The sequence below is a fragment of the Mus musculus genome, chromosome 11, assembly GCF_000001635.26.
Source record: "Mus musculus strain C57BL/6J chromosome 11, GRCm38.p6 C57BL/6J".
Lineage (NCBI taxonomy): Eukaryota > Metazoa > Chordata > Mammalia > Rodentia > Muridae > Mus > Mus musculus.
This window is the reverse complement of record NC_000077.6, coordinates 54,294,398-54,314,872: the sequence shown is the minus strand read 5'-3', so window position 1 is coordinate 54,314,872 and position 20,475 is coordinate 54,294,398. Positions and strand designations below refer to the sequence as shown.

Genomic DNA, 20,475 nt, shown 5'->3' with positions numbered 1-20,475 from the left:
ACTGGCTCAGGCCAGCTCAAAGCCAAGCAACCAGGCCTTAACCCTTACTCTGCCAGCCTGCCAGGGCCTCAACCCATGCCCTTCTGCCTTCCCTGACCACATGTTGTCTTTAGTCTGGGAGGGGGGAGTTGGCCATGGCTTTTTAGAGAACAAAGCCACCCCCCTCCCCCCCCCCCCCACACACACACTCTTCTGAGACATCAATTGGAGCCCAGGGAACTTGGCTTCAGCATTTCCTAATCTGCTAGATTTCTCTTCTTAGGTTGGTCCTCTGTTTCACCTTTTTAAAAAAATTATATTTGCTCACCATGTACGTGGTGTGTGTGTGTGTGTGTGTGTGTGTGTGTGTGTGTGTGTGTATACAAGAGTACCACGGTATACATGCTCAGAGAACGAGAATCAATTCCCTTCTTCCACCATGTGGGTTCCTGGGATCAAACTCAGTTCATTGGACTGGGCAGCAAGTGTCCTTACCCACTGAGCCATCTTGCCATCCCTCCTCTGCTTTCCTCCAGACAGCTCTCAGGGGGACAAACACCTCCTGTGATGCTTCTCAAGGACATTTAAGGGACAACCAGAGTTGTGGGGGGTGAAAACTACAATGTGCCAGGGCACGGAGCTGGGGGAGGGGGAGGCAGTTCTGTCCCAGGAAGTGTGACCTGCCTCACTACCACACCTGAATAACCCTAACTTGCCCGCACAGCTATGTGGCAGACTCCGCTAAGCCTAGCAGTGGTCTCATCTGCACAAGGGTCCAAGCTCAGGTCTGTGTGGCTGGGGGGGGGGGCTTCTACTCCACTTTCCCATTGGATTTTAATTAGATTTACAGAGCCACGGATGACCAAGCAAAGGGCCTTCCTAACTCAGGCATTGCCAGGAGAGGTTTTGTGTGTATCCCTTGTGAGATAGGGTTGCTGAGTTACCAAGTGGCTCACTCTGGAACTCTCTGGGGAGCCTGATTATAGCTCTCTCATAAGGGTGGCTGAACACTCCTTACATGCAGAAAGACCCTGACTGAGGGTTACTGCAGCTAGCTACTTCCCTGGCTACCCACATACTTACCATGACCATGCCTCCAACCTTCAACAACCTTCACCTCAAGACAAGCACCTCTCAAAAATTTTCACTCACCCCCAAGCCCCTGCTGGAGGCCCTGGCCACACAAGCGTGATGAGTAGAGCAGAAAGCCATGCTCAGGCTGAACTTCCAGAGTCACAGAAACAGAAGGAGCCTTGAGATCAGAGTCACGAACAGAAACACAGTATCTTTTTCACCAGCACTGAGATAAGCCTTGCTCTCCCTAGCAGAGAGAAAGTCAGGCAGGGACAAAGCACAGACCGCAGGGACAACAGCAGCAATGGTAGCTGCCCCTTTGGAGATATCTACCAGGCAGAATGACTAGAAATGGTGGCTGTAATGGACTAAGGGCTTGTGGCTAAACTGAAGTTCCATATTCCTCCTGCCACACTGCACACAGATGGAGGTGATCACCACACAGATGGAGGCTAGGGCTCGCTGTGCAGGAAGGCAAGTACTAGGCATATCAAGATCCTTTCCCTTTCAGTCAAGTCCATGGTTGGATTGCCTTGGCCTCAGGGCCAGGAGTCCATCTCATTGCTAGCCTAGACTGAGGACATTGTCACAAATGCTGCAAGCTCAAGCCTGGTGAAGGACACATCTGCTCTCCTGGTGGGAACATGTGCTCAAGGTACACGGGGGATGGATAGCTTCCTCTCGATAGGACCATGTTCCCTGAGGAAGAAAGGATCCTGGAAGGACACAATGGAGGTTGCTAAGGGGCAAGGGGCAAACTAAACAGTGCCCTGCTTGCCTGACTGTCACTTAAGAACACTGCTGCTTCCTTGGGGGATAACTGCTCAGAAAGAAATGGAGGGAGAGCCAGGGTGGGGACCTGAAGGACAGCTAAGCTGGGGCAGGGTGACACAATGAGTTAGTACAAAAGCCTGTAAGCTGTTTGTACCTGCCAAGATCCCTCAGTGTAGGGAAGGAGGCAGGTGCCTGGCTGTAACAAGGACCAGAGGTGCAAGCTGAGGCCAATGGGAGGACATTAAGTCACATAAGGTAAGAGATTACAGCTGGCAAGTTTGTGCCTCGTGTCTTCCAAGGCAAGGTCTGTAGATACCCTGAGGCCTAGAGATACAAAAATGTCCCAGGCAGGCTGTGTCTTAGCCAGGAGTGCAGCTGTTATAGCCTGGAACCCAGATGGCTCCTTTACCCACAATTCCAGGTAAGGTCTGTGTGTGTGTGTGTGTGTGTGTGTGTGTGTGTGTGTACCTTACATATTAAACAATAAATTAATCAGTCTTATCTTTGGTTCAAGGTACTTTTCCTAACAAAGATAAATTACCACATTTCCTAGCTGCCACTGGAAGAAATAAAAGGGAATTTTCTTCCAGGCAGTGCTGATAAACAGACGTCTGCTGTCTTCTGCACCAGTACTCTGGAGGTCAGGGGTGGTAGCTAGCTAGCACTTGCAGCCTCAGCCTCTGGCCCACAGGGTTAATTTAGGGCTCAAGTTCTGGGCTTTTGGCTGGGCCAGGGACTAAGAACTCAGGCCTCCTTTTCAAGGGCAGGATGAATGGGGAAATATGCAAATGGACGCCCTGCCTCCCAAGCTGCAGGGGAGGGCCTGCTGCTGGCAGGCCGGCATCACTCCACTCTGGGCCTGTCACATGAAAGGGTTTGCACTCCTGCTGCTGGCTCCTGCAGCCAGGTCAGGCCAGGGCTGTTCTCACCAGAAAACAAAAATCTCTTTCAGACCAAGTCGAAGTGAAGGCCCCAGCCGGTCCAGGGAATGCTATTGGAGGCTGTTGACGCTGACCTACTGAGGGTACACATCCCTGAATTCTGACTTCCCATCCAAAGAAAAGAGCCCAGCATCTTTGGAGAGTGCCCTAGAAGCCTCTGTTGGCCACTGAGGAAAGCACGGGGTGGGGTGGGGTGGGGTATCACCGTTAGGGCAGCAAGTAGGACCACCCCTCCTGCAGTTCTGTGGATCTTGTCCCTTTTCAGAAGCAGCAACATCGATGGCTGAGATAGTGAGGACAAGTTTGTTTGCTTTGTTTTTTTATAAAGAGACCTTGATAACTCTTGTGGTGTTTATGGTGAATGCTAAGGGAGAACAGAGGGAAAGGCCCAGGGCCAGAAACCAGAAGAACTCACAGTGTTGTCACAGGTGCTTTTGTTGCTTCTTCAGGGTGGAGAGGCAGGGAGATCGTGGGAAACATGAGGACAGGTCTGGACCTCCTGACTCTGAAATACAGTCAGAGCTCCACACTAGCAAACAATACCACAAGCAAGAATTCCAACACAGCCGGCAACTGCTTAAGGCCTTTTTTTCCCCTTTCCTAGCTGTAAAGCTGTAAATTTTATAGGAATCTCACCAGAAAATCTTTTTTTTTTTTAATGAAAAGGAAGCATACCAATGCCCTTGTGCACCCTCCAGGGGCCCCTGGTTTCATCTGATCAGTATAACTTCATTCAAGGCATCTCCGAGCCATCTAACTCATAAAGACGAGAACAGGTGAAGGGTTTCTCATCAACTTGTTGAGTTTAACACGCTTCTTTGAGAAGCTCAAGCCCGAGCTTCTGGGTGTGTCTTACTTTCTGAGTACACCTCTTCCTCTGAACCCTCTGGCTTTTGCCTATGTTAAGGCATCTTTAAGTCTCAACTCGAACTGGAGAGTCCCAAAATTCTTTTCCACACTGAAGCCAAGAGTCCTGGTTTGGAGGTTCTTAAACGGTCTAGGGGGATTCTAAGGCTGCTGAGGGTGACAGTGGCTTGCTGTGTCTCTGTGACAGTGGCTTGCTGTGTCTCTGTCCCCTCACCTCTGACACCCCAGGGTCACCAAGACCCATGTGAGGCTCAGAATGCTGCCTTAAGAATCAGTGATACAGGCAGCATCATTTAGCCTAAAAGCATAGACAGGGCAGGGCCTTAACATGTCCTTCTGGAGCCACACAAGGGTGAGAGAGGTGTTACATGGATCTCCTACAATCCAAGGCATGTGACCTTGTTGGCTTTGAGGCCTATGAAAAGGCCCAGCCCTGGTAGGAAACGGGCCATTTGCCACCACCCACCTGCCTCCAGTTGTTGTCCTACTTTAGGGTGGGGCCGTACAGGATATTTATGAAGCCAAGATGCCAGATGTGTCTCCATGAAACTTCAGAGAACTTACCCAGGGAGGAGAATCAAAGGCAGAGGAAGAGGAGGAGAGAGGACTCTGTGGGCCCAGAAAATGGGAATTTCACAAGTCATATCCTATCCTCTGCCCGGCCTGCAACACGGAGACCAGGAACACAAACACCTAAATCCCCAACTAGTCTGCTGGCAAAGGGAAGAGCATGGACCCCAGACATGGCCAGGCTTAAAAGCTGGCAGAGTGATAGCTGAGTAGGGGTGAGGTGAGGGTTTATCCCAGAAAACCTCATCCAATCTGCTGAATTTCACTACTGAAATTCTCTGCCTGCTAAGCAGAGTGCTAGAGTCTAGATGGCTTCATGAGGCCCTAGCTCTGGAAATAGAACAGTGGGGCTGCTACTTTTGAAGCCATGATGGTCCCTGCCAGCCTGGATGGTTCCTGCCTGACACCCCTATTCCCACATTGATAAGTACGTTCCTTCCACTGGCCTGAGAACATCCTGTCTACCTCTGAGTACTTCCCTACCTGATCTCACTGGCTGGCCCACATCCTACCTTGCTGCTCTCTCTGTCTCAGCTCTGACCGTCCTGCCATATAGCCTGGGACCGACCTTCCTGTCCAGTTTCTGTGTGACCTCAGTGTCGACTGGCTTTTCTGCTCATTCCTCAGAACCTGCTGTCAGTGTTCACACCAGTCTGCAGCTGGAGCTAAGGCAGGAGTAGGTGGGCAGGTAGATCTCTCAGGGGGGTCAAAGTCCCAACAGTTCAATGTAGTAGGAGAAATGGGGCTGATAACAGGCTCAGTCCGGGTTACTCCTTCCAGATCCATAGGAGAGACAGACAGTGCTGTGAGCCAGTTAGTAGGGTTTGCCTATTCAACCAAGGGTTGCTTTTTTCTCTCCTTGTCCCTCCTCCCCCTGGTAGTCACTAATCACTGGGCTGGTTCCTGGCTCCAAAGGGCCCCAATCTGGATTTGCTTATCTCAGGGTCTGGAAACTGAGATTTTGATTGTTATTGCTCTAAAGCCTCATCAGGCAGCCAGCTTGGAATGCAAGCCTGACAGGGCAGAGCACAAGCTAGCAACTCCTATCCTTCCACAGACATCCTCTACCTGAATGCTTAGTCTAGGGTGGGGCAGGATGAAGGACATTTCTGGGAAGGGCAGATGGATAGAGTCAGGTGGGTTGTTGGAGATGTTCTTCTAATGCTTTGATTCAACCAGGAATCTGAATGTCCAAGTGCCCCAATTGCTTTTTGATCGATCAATAAAGATGTCAGTGGCCAATGGTTGGACACGGGGTAGGACACCTAGAGTTGTGCATGCACAGAGAAGAACCGCCATGATGTGATGAGAGAAGGAAGAGGAGAGCTACAGGAGCGCCAACAAGCTATGTGAGAATTTGGGTGGGGTTCCCGATTGGGCCTGGGGTAGCAGGGGAAGGTTTAGGAGTGCCAAGCCTTTGAGGTAGCCAAGGCATTTTAAAAATAAGCTAATGTGTTTGTGTGTCTTTCACTCCAGGATCCAAAGATAGCTCCTGGGCGGGTGCGCACATTCGACCCACTGGGAGCCAAATTGGTGTAGCAGAACTCACCGCTACAGTGGGTCTAGTTGGAATGAAACAATCCAGGATCTGAGATTATCGATTAGATCTTAGAACAGATAGGGGAGTTCAGCTCAGAATTTCTGTTGCAATATGGTGTTGCCTATTCCCACATCTCATAGATCCCAAGTCTTCAATGAGTCAGGAGAATACTTGGGTATGGCTATACCTGATAGGTGAGAGTGGTAGGAATCCATCCATATCCAGGCATCCTAAGGACAGCCTCAGGCCAGATCCTGAGATCAGGTGGATGGTGAGTGAGAACTATGGCTAAGTCAAGGTAAGGGCCACCACAAAGGCAGGGACTTGACTGGATCGTCTTCTCAAGTATGCTAGGCAATGTACCTAGAATTACCTGACCGTAGAGAGACTAGATCTTGGAATTACAAGGAAGCAAGAGCCTTCAGAGAAATCTCCCTTCTACAAACCATCTATCCTGAAGCTGTGAGACATCCACCCACCTATCCATCCATCCACCCACCATCTACCCACCCATCCACCCATCCATCCATCCATCCATCCACCCACCATCCACCCATCTACCCATCCATCTATCCACTCATCCACCCATCCACTTATCCACCCATACACCCATCTATCCATCCATCCATCCATCCATCCATCCATCCATCCATCCATCCATCCATCCATATTTCTCCTTCACTTCTAGAGCTCCTGACAATATCAGGGACTAACCAGAATTTGTCCCTGCACAGTGAGGCCACTGCCTTGGAGATCCTTCTCAGCTATGCTGGGTAGAGCAGTCAGCACACACTCCAATCTGTTTGTTTTTTTGAGAGACAATATTGTATTCCCCAGGCTGACTTGGAACTTGCTATGCAGTCAAAGCTATCCCTGAGTTCCTTGTGTCTGCATCCCAAGGGCTGGGATTGTAGGCACTCAACTTTAACTTTAACTTCAGACACTTCTGTTGCTGACCTCACCCCATCAGGACCCTCTGGCCTAGAATGCTTTTTTTTTTTTTCTACTTCATTTCTGCTTGTTAGAAACCTGGCTCTCTCCTGGACTGCAAGTCTGGGAAGACATTCTGACCCTCTGCTTCTACGGGCATCTTCCCGCTTAAATTCCTCTGGGCCTCAGAGCTTCATGCAGTAGGTGGTGACAACAGCAACACAGCATTGTGGGAAGATTGAAGGGAAGCTTGCAGAACCATAGAAACGTTTTGATTGCCGTACAGTGTGTGCAAGGTCAGGCAGATGATATGTTTATACTCTGTTCCCTCCTTTCATTCAATGAATGTCTAAGTACCTACTGTGTGTCAGGTGCTGGTTAGATAAACAACATACCTACTACTATATGAAACTTGTTTCTTTTTGCAAACAAGACAGACCTTCTCCGTACTACCCCGTGTACAGAACAGCCCTGAGTTCTATCGCATCTGTAGCTGAGCCAAGTTCAGCTTCAAGAAGGTCAACCTTAGAATCACAAACCCCAGAGAATCAGCAGGGGAACAGGATGGCTGGGTTCTGCTGCCCCCTGGTGCCAGCCTGCTCTTCCTAGTGCAGCCTTATGCCCATGCAGGCTGCCAAGCAGCTTAAAAAAAATCAAGGTAAAGGCTTGAGTACAAATTCAAACTTTCTTCCTTTGGGAGTCATGCCCCAAATACCTGATTTTTCTGGAGCTTCACCATCAGCCCCAATTTTTAGCCACTGTTTTGGGCTTCATTTGACTGCTCCAGGACTCATTGCCCTAGTCGAGTCTGGGGCTAGGGGTGGGATCTGATAGGGCAGAACTGAGCATGTTTGTGCCTGCTGGGCCAGATCTGTCATATCAGCCTCTTGTAGCCATGGCCCACTCCGATAGGGTGTGGTCCATGTCCCCAGAGCAGGAGTCAGAACTGGAGGTTCATCTCTGCCTCCTTCTGGAGCCCAGCTGCCACTCGGGCCAACCTGGGCTACATATATTCTCGTAACTTAACAGTCCTACACAACACTCCTTGCCTCCAGTCTTGATTGTTCCTGATTTAGCCTGGCCACTGTACCTAAACAAAGGGTCCTTCTGTGCTCTATGATAAAAAAAAATCCTCTCCTCTAGGACCCATCCAACAACCCAGGTCCTCAAGGCAGAAGACATGAAAACTCAGCCCCATCACAGTCCTTTCTGCATACCTTCGACAGCTCTGACTTCTTTTATTTGGTATTTGGCTACCTGTCTCTGATAAATGCCCCACGTCCTGCAGAAATCCATACAGGCATCACTGGTAGGTATGGTCTGAAGTTAAGCAGGTTGGATCTTATACAAGAGTTTAGAGCTACATCAGCCTGAAGGAAGGGGTACCTTTTAGTAATGTATCAAGAGTGGTACCTCTTTACAGTCCACATACAGGTGTCACAGAGGTGGGCAGGAATCCCAACCCACTGATCCCATTGTCCTCTGAGTGCTTGGGAAATGGTGGGCATATTTATTACCAGACTGAGCACATGACTCATGCTGGACTCATATCCTTGTCTCCTTGTTTACAACTCAACATTCGGGTTAGATCTGGAATGGCTCGGTACTGTGCAGCCCAGAGCTCGTGGCTCTTCCAGGCTGCTTTTCCCCCATCTTTCCCTGAAAGCCCTTGAGGTCAACTTTTGCCAGACCAAGGTTTGTTTCCCTAGGGATGCACTGAGTAGCAAAAAGCACACAGGCATTGGCTCAGGAGCATCTTCCTGTTTGACAGAGTGGCAGAAACCTGGGAGCTACACTGGGCTATAAAGTAGATTACAAAGCAGAATTCATCCTTAGGGGTGTGTGTGTGTGTTGTGTGTGTGTGTGTGAATGCACATTTCTCAGACCCTTCCACCCTTCCATCCCAAGAGAAAGCCTGAGATCTAGCAAAGCCCCAAGAAGGGCAGGCACATGACCTATAAAGCCCCCACCATGCATGTATCTGGGGTATTGCATCTAAGGAAAAGCACATGTCAGACTCTGCCTTCCAGCAATCAGAGCAGCTTGGCCTCTGTGAAAGCAGCTGCCACCGAGCACAGGAAAAGCTCTGCTTGACTCTCAGAGCCCTTGTCTAACCCCTCAGTGAGGCAGGTGCCCCCTTTTCTTATCCAAGGAAGCATGACAGAAGCTCACCCTGACTCAGTGACGGTTGTATACAAGTTATAGACAAGAAGCCCTCCCACTCAGGGGCTTCTCTCACAGGCTACTGATGATCCCTATCACAAGTGGCCCTGTAGCCTCCGGACACCTTCCTGGAACCACAAAAACTTCTGAACCAAAGACCAACGCTTTGAACCCATGCTGGGTGGGGTTCTTCCTGGAGTAGAACAAAGAGGACCAGGTACTGAGAAGAGGCTCATAGGCAATTTTGTCACGTAGGCAATAAATAGTGTATGTTACCATCACCACTACCACCAGCACCAGCACCACCAGCACCACCACCACCACCATCATCATCATCATATTTTGATTATCCATGATCCCAACTCTCGCCTATCCTTGCCTGTTGGCAAGACCAGAGTGGCCCTGAACAGCCTGTCACCAGACACTGGCATACAGAAGGAGCTTAGGGAGCTGAAGGGATTAGAGAGGCCTTAGTCTCCCCAGCTCAGGGAGACTATGCCCCTGTGGCCTAACTCAGGACAATTGTGGGGGCGGGAAAAATAATTACCTGGCCCACCATCCCCTCAGGTTCAGACACGATATAACCAAGCACTTGGCATGGGTTGATCAGCTAAAACTTGAGATCAAATTCCAATCTGCCCAGTGTTATCCATATGGCACTGGGGAAGTCAGTTTTTAAATCTCAACAATAGAAGAGGTCCCACCAACCTCCTAGGTTTCACAGTGAATATTAAAAAAAAAAAAAAAAAAACTCACACATGAAAACACATGATTCTCACAAAAGAATCAACCTCTGCCTTTCCTTTAGCTCAGAAACAACTTTGTCACCACCGCTGATGGTGCTATCCGAATACCAAATAAGAAATATTAGCATGGGGAGAGCATTTGGCCTGGGCTAGGCCAAGCATTTTCACGTACATTATCAGGTTTAGAGATTCTGCACAGAGCTGGGGCCGAGGTGGGGCTGGAAACCCTTTAGAGGTATTAGCCGGAGGCTTGGAGAGGGGAGAGGCCAGTGCTGAGAAGTAGTATTGGTAAGGGGTGGGCCTGTTGGGAGAGTACAGGTATGGGTGTAGGAATCTGGGGAAAGTACTATGCAGAGATTTATCAGGAGTCCTGTAGCTTCCTAAGAAAGAGGGTGCAAGGATGAGGGAGGGAAAGGGGTGAGGCAGGGGGGAAGCCAGGGTACAGCCTTGGGCAGAGCTAAGGGGCAAGTAACCAGTCTTGTCCTCTGGCTAAAGGGCAGCAGGGACCGCTAGTGAGAAAGGTTTCTGGCTGGATCAGGAAACCCAGGTCAGCTCTGCCGTACAATTCACCAAGGGACCTTGGTGGTGGTGGTGGGGGCAACATAACTTGGATTTTGGTCTCTAGAGATGGACACAGACACAAAAAGTCTGCCCTTCCCTTGGCACGGGGCCTAATCTGATCACCGGTTCTCACCACAAGGAGAAAGGAGCTTGAGAACGGAAGGGGGGTTATGGGGGTCTCAGCTAGTAAGGCCCTTCCTCCGGGCTGACCCAGCTGCTTCCCCAACGCTGCCCATGGACCCCCACCAGAATTGGGGGGCGCCTCGGGGACCTTGAAGGGACAATTCAGCAGCCGCAGCAGAGGGCTCCGCAAGGTGGAGATGTCACACCCGCACCCTGGGCCGAGATACTACAGCTTCCCGGAAATGGTGGTCAGGATCGGACCGGGACTTACCGGCAAACAGCCAGAGAGAACCCCCCGACACCAAGAAGAAGGTCAGCATGTCGGTGAGCCGGCCCAGCCCGGCCCGCACTGCTTCCCAGGCCCGCAGCCCCGCAGCCCCAGAGCCACCGCCGCTGCCGCCGCCGCCGGGTATTTTTAGCCCCCGCCTCCCCGCGCCGCTGCGGAGACCCGGCGGGAGGGGGAGGGCGCAGCGCGCGCTCCTCACGGAACCCGACTCCCAGCCCCGCAGCGCGCCGGGACTCCTGGGCAAAGAGACAGCGGCATCCGAACTGCCGAGCCCGACTGGGGGAGGGGCTGGGCCGCCCGCCCCGCAACGTTCTGGGGGAAACGGGCTGGAGGAAGGGGCTCACGGGCTCACTGCCGCTCCTACCTCACCGTGCCTCCACCCATGAACGACCCTACCTCCACACGACCGGCCTCCAAGGTTTTATGGCTAGGCAGGCTCAAATGGCAGCGGGGGTCCAGGGCTTCTGTCCCAGAAAGTGCACATGCTGAAGTGCCGGTTCCTGGCTGAGTCAGACGCCCCCTAGGACCTGATTTTGTAGTTGCTGGGAGCCACATCTGCAAACCCAAGAGGGAAGGGAGTGATGGGGCGGGGGGGGGGGGGGGGGCATCAAGGTGAGGCTAGATTGGATAATACCCACACTTAATAAGAATGCTCAAGGTCAGGTTGGAGGCCACACAAGGTCACGGGAAGACTCACCAGCTGCCATGTCCCCAGGCATGTCTCATGAAGACACAGGCAGCCACATGGAATCACAGGTGTCTCCCAAGGACACAGGCAGTGATGCATATGTGTGGTACATAAGAGCTCAAGTTCCTCTTAGCTGTGATAAATGGTCATACGGTCACTAGGTTGTTGGTGGTCTCATTGCTGAGCTGAAGAGTGAGCTGAAGAGTTGCAATCCCTTTGTCTGGGAACAAAAGGAGGAAGCCTGGCTCTGTGATTTTCTAAAATAATAAAGGTAGGTATTCTGATGGGGCCTCGATGGACATCTTCAAGTGGATTTCACCAAGGTCCCCTCGTTCTTCAAGCATTCAGGACTCATTAGGCTTCCAGCACCGAGGACAGCGCTCAAGCAGCACAGACCTTGGTCAGGCACTGGTTAAGACAAGGACCCATACCAGGAGTAAGAGGGAGAGAAACCAGACATTAGAGATCAGAAAGCAAGGGGTGGATAGGTGAGATTGGATGCTCTCTGTGCACTTGAACTCATATCTAGGCTTCAATTTCTTTGTGTGTGTATCTGTATGTGTTTATCTGTGTGTCTGTGTTTATCTGTGTGTCTCTCTATGTGTTGGGGAGGGGGTGGTCCTGCATCTTTAGTTTGGTATGTGTCTCTTGGCCTATCTCTGTGAACCTTAGAGATGTACAGTCTGCAGAAACATCTACAGTGAGTCTCTACAATAGACCATTCTTTCCCATTACAGGAACCGGGTCTTGGGAGGGCTGCTCTTGCTTGAAGCCAGTCTCTTCCTGGCAAGGGTTTTGCTGGAATCTTAAACTTGGCAGACACCTCTATGAGAGGATCATGGAGGTGATGTGGCAGGATTGTTCCCAGTGGGTGACACAGCAATCAGAAATCCCTCCTGCATTCCCAGCAGCAGTAGCGAACTAATTGAAGGCCTGCCTGCTCAGGTGGAGACCCCGTCAGGGGACACTTCTAGGCTTGGGAGAGGGCATAGATGGTTTCAAGTCAGACTGGCCTAGGGAGTTGGCCAGAATATCATCACACATTTTTTAAATATAATGAAGCCATAAGCAGGGTTTATCCCATTGCAATTTCTGATCATATGCACTGTAGGGCCTTTTCCTTCTTGTGCCTTCCTTCTGCATTCTGTCAATATCCATTTCACATTATAGTTAGGATGAAAAGATCCATCCCCTTCTCGGATGCTCTGGTCTTTCTATCATCTGTACACTGTTCTATCTGTACACAGTGAATACCTGTTAACAGAGCAGGGGTCCTAGGAGGCAAGCAGCAGGCTCTGGGGCCAGTCCTCTGCAACACCAAGTTGCAGGAGCATCTAGGCTCCTGGGTGGCTTCTGGCAGCCTCTTCTCCAGAGTGATGTCATGGGACACATTTAGCCTGGCCTCCTGCAGGATGCTGCATCCAGTTACTCTTCCTATAGATGTCTCTGTTTCTTGCGAGCATCACAGTTTAAAGCTCTGTGCTGGTGCCGAGCTGGTGATAACTTAGCCGAGTGGGGTTCCGCTTTTCTCTGAGCAGTACTTGGCTTCTCTTGAGGGACATCGACAGGAAGACGCTGGGCTGGCTGTGGGATCACGGCCAGGTCGCTTTTCACTCTAGGTGTGTCCCTTCCACTGAGTCACAGGGCTGTTGTTTTCGGTACTGAGTTACCAAGGGCTTCTTCCTCCTTGTAGATCTCCATCATGAATCAGGCAGCTGTAACTCTGAGATCTCTAGACTGCATGGGTCCAGCAACCTTAGAACACAGAGCGAGAGAAGCCAGCATCCAGAGATGTGCAGGCAAGGTGGGATGAGGCTTTTACATCAAGCCATCAGGTAGCTGTGACCTCCTAGTTCCCACTCATTCATGTACTCATTCACTCTTTAAGCTACTGTGTATTCTGTGCCCTCTTCTGGTAGGAGCTGGAGTGTTGGGCAGGCAAGTCAGAAGCAGCAATAACAGCAGGCCAGTATGGTAAGTCTAGAAACAGAAGGATGGCTCTAACCTAACCCTGGGAGGATCACCTCAGGGATGAATCATTCATATTGGACCTTTAACCTTAGGGTAAATATTTAGATAGAAGATGTCTGTTGATTTACACAATGGAATACTACTCAGCTATTAAAAAAATAATTTATGAAATTCCTAGGCAAATGGATGGACCTAGAGGGCATCATCCTGAGTGAGGTAACCCAAACACAAAGGAACTCGCACAATATGTACTCACTGATAAGTGGATATTAGCCCAGAAACTTAGGATACCCAAGATATAAAATACAATTTGCTAAACACATGAAATTCAAGAAGAACGAAGACCAAAGTGTGGACACTTTGCCCCTTCTTAGAAATGGGAACAAAACACCCATTGAAGGAGTTACAGAGACAAAATTTGGAGCTGTGACGAAAGGATGGACCATCTAGTGATTGCCATATGCAGGGACCCATCCCATAATCAGCTCCCAAACGCTGACACCATTGCATACACTAGCAAGATTTTGCTGAAAGGACCCAGATATAGCTGTCTCTTGTGAGACTATGCCGGGGCCTAGCAAACACAGAAGTGGATGATCACAGTCAGCTATTGGATGGATCACACGGCCCCCAATGGAGGAGCTAGAGAAATTACTCAAGGAGCTAAAGGGAACTGCAACCCTATAGGTGGAACAACATTATGAACTAACCAATAACCCGGAGCTCTTGACTCTAGCTCTTGACTCTAGCTCTCGACTATATCAAAAGATGGCCTAGTCAGCCATCACTGCAAAGAGAGGCCCATTGGACTTGCAAACTGTATATGCCCCAGTACAGGGGAACCCCAGGGCCAAAACGGGGGAGTGGGTGGGTAGTGGATTGGGGGGGTGGGTATGGTGGACTTTTGGGATAGCATTGAAAATGTAAACGAGGAAAATACCTAATAAAAATAAAATTAAATTAAAAAAAAAAAACCCTAGACCGGAAAAAAAAAAAAAAAAAAAAAAAGAAGATGTCTGTTGGAAAGGCTCATATGTTGAAGGTTTGATCTCTAGGTGGTGGTGTTACTGAGGTACAACTAGACAGAGAGCATGCTGTTTATTCATCAGTAGAGAAATCCCTTGGTGAGTTCATAGCTGAGTGGGCTGCCAAGATAGAGACCTGGTTGAAGGAAGTAGGTTGGGAAGGCACAGCTTTCAAGGGTGCGCCTTATCCCTAGCTCTTTCCTCTAGTTCTCTCTGCTCTCAGATGAGCAGCTCTGCATCCTCTCCTGAGACCTTTGAAGCTGTGATCCAAGATAAAACTTTAGGTTGATTTTTCCTCAGGCATTTTGCCAGAGTGTCAGAAAGTTAACTAACGCATCCATCAGCCATCAAGGTTGATCAAAGGATACCAGTCTAAATTCTGCTCTGAGTGCGCTGTTGTATGAAACCCAGGGGAAGTCTCTACTCTTTCTGTCTCTGTGGATACGAGTAAATACTGATCTAGAGGGTTCTGGTTGAGTGACCAGCCTCTAGGTCTAAACCAGCCTCCATCTACCTCATCTGGTCTGCTAATGACCATGAGAAATAGCCCCAGATGGATGGATGGGTTCAGCTGATCTTACATGTAGGACATCTGAACCATGACCCTTTGGTATTTGTAAGTCTGTAACACATTTTCAGTTTGGGGGATGGAACCCAGGCCTTCCCATGTGCTAGGCCGAGTGATGCATTACTAGGAATCATCATTAGTTATCCCTGCCAGTTTTGACCAGATTTTGATAATTCTCCATGTCGTAATTATCTCTTTCTGGAGGGACCCAGAAAACTCACTTTTCCAGCCTTCCTTGAATCTAGGAGCAGGTAAGTGAATTAGGCAGTACCAATGAGATGTCTTCACAAGCCTCTGATCCAAAAGTTAGAAATGAATTGGAGAAAATCCAGTCCAGTGGCATCCATCTTGCTGGCATTGGGAATGAGGCAGAAGCAGTGGATGGTGGGTGACTGTGAGAGCTTCTCTTAAAATGTGAGGCTCATTTTTGGACCTCCCACAAATGCTGTGAGTTATGCAACTTCTCAGTATGCTCTTTTTATGTTCAAAAGAATCCATATGGATTTGGTGTGGTTTATGGCCAAGAACTCGGATCATGTCCTTCATTTTTCCAATTGCTCAAGGACTGTTCAGGCCTTGGAAGTTCGTGGCTATGGGGCTAAGCAGGCAACATGGCACATACCTGGTCCCTAATGGCTGCCTACACTGTGGGGATGGGGATTCTAGTTAGTGAGGCTTGCTGAGCTGAACGGGGTCTAAGTCTATAGCCTTCGGTGGCTTGAAACTCACTATGTAAAACAAGTTAGTCTCACTCACTGTGACCCACCTGCTTCTGCCTTCCCAGGACTGGGTACTGCAAGTGTGTGCACATGCTTGGTTCTGGGCCAACCTCTTGAAACTCAGTAAAGAATCTACTCAGAAGAGCCATCCCAGCTACAGCAAAGACTTTGACAATAAGAAACAACAGCTAGAGAAATGTAATGCCCAAATCATGTCCTCTACTGGGTTTCTTCTCACTTAATAAAATTGTTCACTTCAGGCTGGAGAGACAATTCCTTGCTTAGAAGTACTGCATCTATAGGAAACCTGAATTCAGTTTCCAGCACCCATGTCAGGCAGCTGTTGGCTGTAACTCCTGCTCCAGGGGTTCTGATGCCCTCTTCTGGTCTCTGCAGGCACTGCATTCACATAAATATGAAGTAGAAGTAAATAAAGAAAATTTAAATTTTATGTAGAAATTTATGTAGAAATGTAGAATTTTTGGGAACTACAGAGAAGTATACAGTAAAGTTTCCTGTGGGCTGGTGAGATGGATCAGCAGTTAAAAGGGCTTACTGCCAAACATGATGACCTTAGTTCAACTCCCTGAACTCTTACGGCTGGATGCACGTCCACAGGTTACTCTCCGACTTCTATATGTACACCATAGCACAAGACACCCCTCATAAACACATAAATAAGTAAATGTATTTTTTAATTAAAAAATCTTTCCTTGGACTGGAGAGATGGCTCAGTGGTTAAGAGCACTGACTGCTCTTCCAGAGGTCCCAAGTTCAATTCCCAGCAACCACTGGTAGCTCACAACCATCTATAATGGGATTCATTGCTCTCTTTTGGTATGTCCGAAGACAATGACAGTGTGCTCATATAAATAAATAAATCTTAAAAAAAATTTTTTCCCCTTGGTCAAAAGGGTCATAGTAGAAACAGCTCTCACTTTGGGGAACTGTTGTTGCCCAGAAATCACACGGGAATTAACCCATTTACTAAGAAAGGTTTCTTTTAGTTAGGAACTCTTTGACGAGCTGACTAGACAAACATAATTTGCCACACCCATTCCAGTGAAGACTGCCGTGGCAGGCCCAAAAGCTTGGACACAGTCCTGAGGCAGAGTTTCATGGAAACTTAGCCTCCTGAAAACTTTGGTATCCTGTAGAACGAATTCTCCAAACCTGTCCCTGGATTAGTCAGTGAATGGATATGTGTGCTTTCTTTCAGTATTGTTTTATTATAGGTGCCTCCAAGAAATGACTTGTCAAATACCTAAGTGAAATTGAACTTTGCTTCCTGGCCTTCACCAATGTCCTAGTCAGTCTTTGAGCTGACCCTGGGCTTGGAATTCAGTAAGAATGTTACCTATTCAGCGACATTCAGAATTGTCTCTAGTATTGTAAGAGAGATAGTGAAAGAAATAAGGCATTACTATCTACTACATAGAGTTAGAAATCTCAGGGCAAGCTAAGCAAAGTAAGTTTAGAATTCTTATTATAGTTATGTATGGCAGACTACATTACTTAATAGAAGAGAGTCCCCCACACTATCACTTAGAATAAAAGCTGAGTCACTCCCATATACAGGAATTTACAATGGTTTAAGAAGTAGATTGGGCTGTTGTTTAAGGAGGAACTAGAGTTTTGCATTATTCATGAGAAAGTTAGCTAGAGCGGAACTCCCTAATTAGAACCATGACTTGGGCATGAAAGCACTTGCCCCTGGAGTGTAAAGACCTCACACCTGGCTTCTAAGAATATGGCTGACCTTAGATAGAGCTGACTTTGTCTCAGTTGTTATATTGCCTAGTTCTTGCCCATCTTTATGTTTGCATTCCTCTGTTTTGTGCAAGAGTCATAAAGCATCCGGTAACCTCATTGTACCTTGGCTGATGTGTCACCTAACTTCCGTATTCTCTTCAGTCTTATAAGTCTGATGCTTGCTTTGAGAAATTACATTCAGATACAGCAATCCCTCTGGTGTCCATGTCTGTTGTCATCCCATGGACTCCCTGCTCACCTGATTACCGAAATCCTGGTTCCCTGTGGGTTGAAGGACCAACTGAGTCCTGTCTGTGGCAATAATTGAAGAGATTTTTTAAAAAGACTAATAATTGAGGAGTTCCTGAGGGGTTTTTGTTTTTGTTTTTTTTTTTTCAGAATCACAGGAAGACAAATCAAAACTCTTGTAGGTTTTCCTGTGTCTACCACCCTGAGGGTGAACAGTGGTCAAACCACTGGTTCCCACAGGTTCCCAAGAAGGCTTCTGTGCATGTGTCTCTGGCTATACAAGGCTGGGGCTTGTTGCAAAACAAAGTATAATGTAAAGACATTGAAAAGCAAGTTCAAGAAGAAAATAGATGAAAGCTGTATTGGCTGGGGATGGGGAAAGTCTTTCTATGTAGAAACCACAAAGGAAAAAGTTAGTAGACTTGAAGTTCTGACACATGCAAATCTAAAAGTTCTGCATGCTAAAACCACCATCAAAAAAAAAAAAACTAAAAGAGGAATAGAATGTAAAAGATATTTATACCATTCTGCAACAAAGGGTTTGATATGTAATTCAAACGATTCAGAGACAGACACATACACACACACACACACACACACACACACAAAGAGACAGAAAGACAGACAGATGGAGAGAAGGAGGGAAGGAAAGAGAGAGAGAGAGAGAGAGAGAGAGAGAGAGAGAGAGAGAGAGAGAGAGAGAGAGAGAGAGGCTACAGATGTAGGTGGATGTTTCGAGAATAAGAAATGTCTCCCTTTTTTGTCATGTTTGGCACTTCCTGACTGCCTAGGGAGGGGAGACATAAGGCTCCTGCCAGGATGGTCTCATCTCCTTCCTCCAGAAAGTATGGCCTAAGGTTCTCCTTCCTCTAAACCTCACGGCCACATCTCTGATCCCTGAGAGAGGATCCCTGTCCGGTCCACACTACTACAGGAGAGTAGTAGTCACTAACCTCATTCACTCTATTTTGTCCTTTTATGGTTCCATTTCTCCTCCTTATCATTACCCCCCTGACTCCCTATCGCCTTTGTCTGCCCAGTATTCCAAGGATATCAGGAATGGCTGATAGACATCTTTATGACAAGGGACTGAAGTCACTCTCCAATAACAAACAGCAAGTCTAGGACAGATAACCCACCAAATGGTAGTGTTTATCTATGATGTTGAGGCCCTGCCCTGGAGTGGTAGCAGATATCTTTGGGGATGAACGTGATAACAATTTCTTCAGATTGCCTCAAAGAACCAGAACTGAGATAATGGCCTTTACCAGGATTTCTTAATTACGCATACATTGTGACCTAAAATCCAGTTCACCCTCTATTTCAACTTACGTTCAAGCCAATGCTCCAATGACAGACTTTGGGTCTCTGAAGCCCTTTATCTCTGACTTTTCCTAACACAGCCACTTAGATTAGACTCCCTTTCTCTGTCATTCACAACTATTCATCTCTCTTGATTTAAAACTTTTTTTGGGGGGTGGGCAGAATGTAGTAGGTTGACCTCAGACTTGGCATGTAGCCGAGGATGACCTTGAATTTCAGATCCCCCTGTCTCTTCTTCCCAAGTGTGGGGATTACAGGCATGCACCACCACACCAAGTCTACCCTGTGCTGGCAGGAGACCTGGGACTTTGTGTTTGATGGACAAGAACACTACCAATTGAACTACATATCCCCAGACCAACCTATCTCTCTAATTCGTGTACTGGAATGGGAAGCTGAGTTTAGTCTGTAGGGATTCCCAGAACTGGGACTTTTTGTATAAAACACCAATAATATCATCACTTCTTCCATCTCCTGAAGACCCAGGCTATTTTTCTGAGCCAGTGAGGCATCAACCTCTCTCCGCCCGAGTTAGGCCAGATGATTTCCAGCAATAAATTGGAGGTCAAAAGATAATGTGGGTATCTGAGGATCTGATGTCCTAAAGACCATCTGGTAAACCGTGTTACAAAGTTCTTACCCAGTGATGACCACCACTGCGTTTGCTTAGGACTTAACACAAAGCAAGAGAAATCAGGATTGCATGTGCATAACTTATTGTTGCCACCACCACCTGTGGACCCCGCAGTCTCTGGAAATTTGCTCAAGACCCCATGTTCTGTTGTGCCATTAATGGCTCACAGTGAATGAGGGCTGGAGGTGAACGCCTTCTAAGTAGCTCGTGTCTGCCCAGGAAGAAGAAATGGAGGGAGAAAAAGAAAGACAGGAAGATCCTGTTAGGGGTGGAAGGGGGAAATTGTGGAGGTCCAGGGAGAGCAAAGAGAATTCTTAAGAGGGTGGCGTATCCCCTGGATCTGGAAGGAGACCCAATTCCCAGAGCTCTCTTGAGAAACTGAGGCAAAAGGTACACAGAGAAAAAAAGGTGTACTCAGCTTCCTGGCTCCTGGCCAGAGGAGAGCAGAGCAACAGTCTGCCTACAAAGGAGGAATAACGTCAGAATACTTGGTCTAGAGAATACTTGCTCGGTGCGTGAGCATTCTCTCTCGCTCTTCTCTCTCTCTGCCCTCTCTCTCTCTCCCCCTCTCTTTGTCTCTCTCTCTCTCTTCTCCTAAAATTAGGAATAGAAACTTTTTTTAATTGGGAAAATGGAGAAAGCAAGAGCTAATTGTCTTCAAAGAGGAGTGCGGACCTCAGGAGCCACTATGTTTTAGTAGAAGGATAAACAAAACCTCAGTCACCTCATCGCTAAGCTATTTTTAGGCCCTGGTTCCGGGAGGGGGCAAACCCTAGAGAGGATGAAAGAGAATGTCTTCTGTATTTGTAGAAACACCAGGACCAACCACAAGTGCTCAGCCATGACACAACAGGAATGAATCCACCCAAAGTGCATGCTAGATGTCAATCCCATGCAAAATAATTTCCAAAAAAGGAAATAAAAAATCAAGATCTGCATAGTGAAAACGCCCAAACAGGGAAGTGGCGATGGAACATTAAACATTTGGGGTA

The 20,475-nt window shown here is 48.2% G+C and overlaps 1 protein-coding gene and 1 long non-coding RNA gene across 7 annotated transcripts in view; one reads left to right on the top strand and one right to left on the bottom strand.

Moving 5' to 3' along the window:
• Nucleotides 1-11,068, bottom strand: part of Acsl6 (acyl-CoA synthetase long-chain family member 6) — a 60,952-nt gene extending 49,884 nt beyond the window's left edge. For 2 of the 6 annotated variants that reach the window (NM_144823.4, NM_001033597.1), the window contains exon 1: nt 10,540-10,669. In NM_144823.4, the coding sequence (NP_659072.3) occupies nt 10,540-10,588 (49 nt within the window). In that variant the 5' untranslated portion in view covers nt 10,589-10,669. Of the gene's footprint in view, nt 1-10,539 lie in introns of all 6 variants that reach the window. The other 4 variants (XR_003949381.1, XM_030245802.1, XM_030245801.1 and 1 more) reach the window with 4 other exon arrangements.
• A 103-nt stretch (nt 11,069-11,171) lies between these two features.
• Gm51861 lies at nt 11,172-13,406 on the top strand. The gene is made up of 3 exons (XR_003949553.1): nt 11,172-11,513; nt 12,936-13,046; nt 13,162-13,406. It is a non-coding gene; the product is annotated as a predicted gene, 51861 (long non-coding RNA).
• The last annotated feature ends 7,069 nt before the right edge of the window (nt 13,407-20,475 follow it).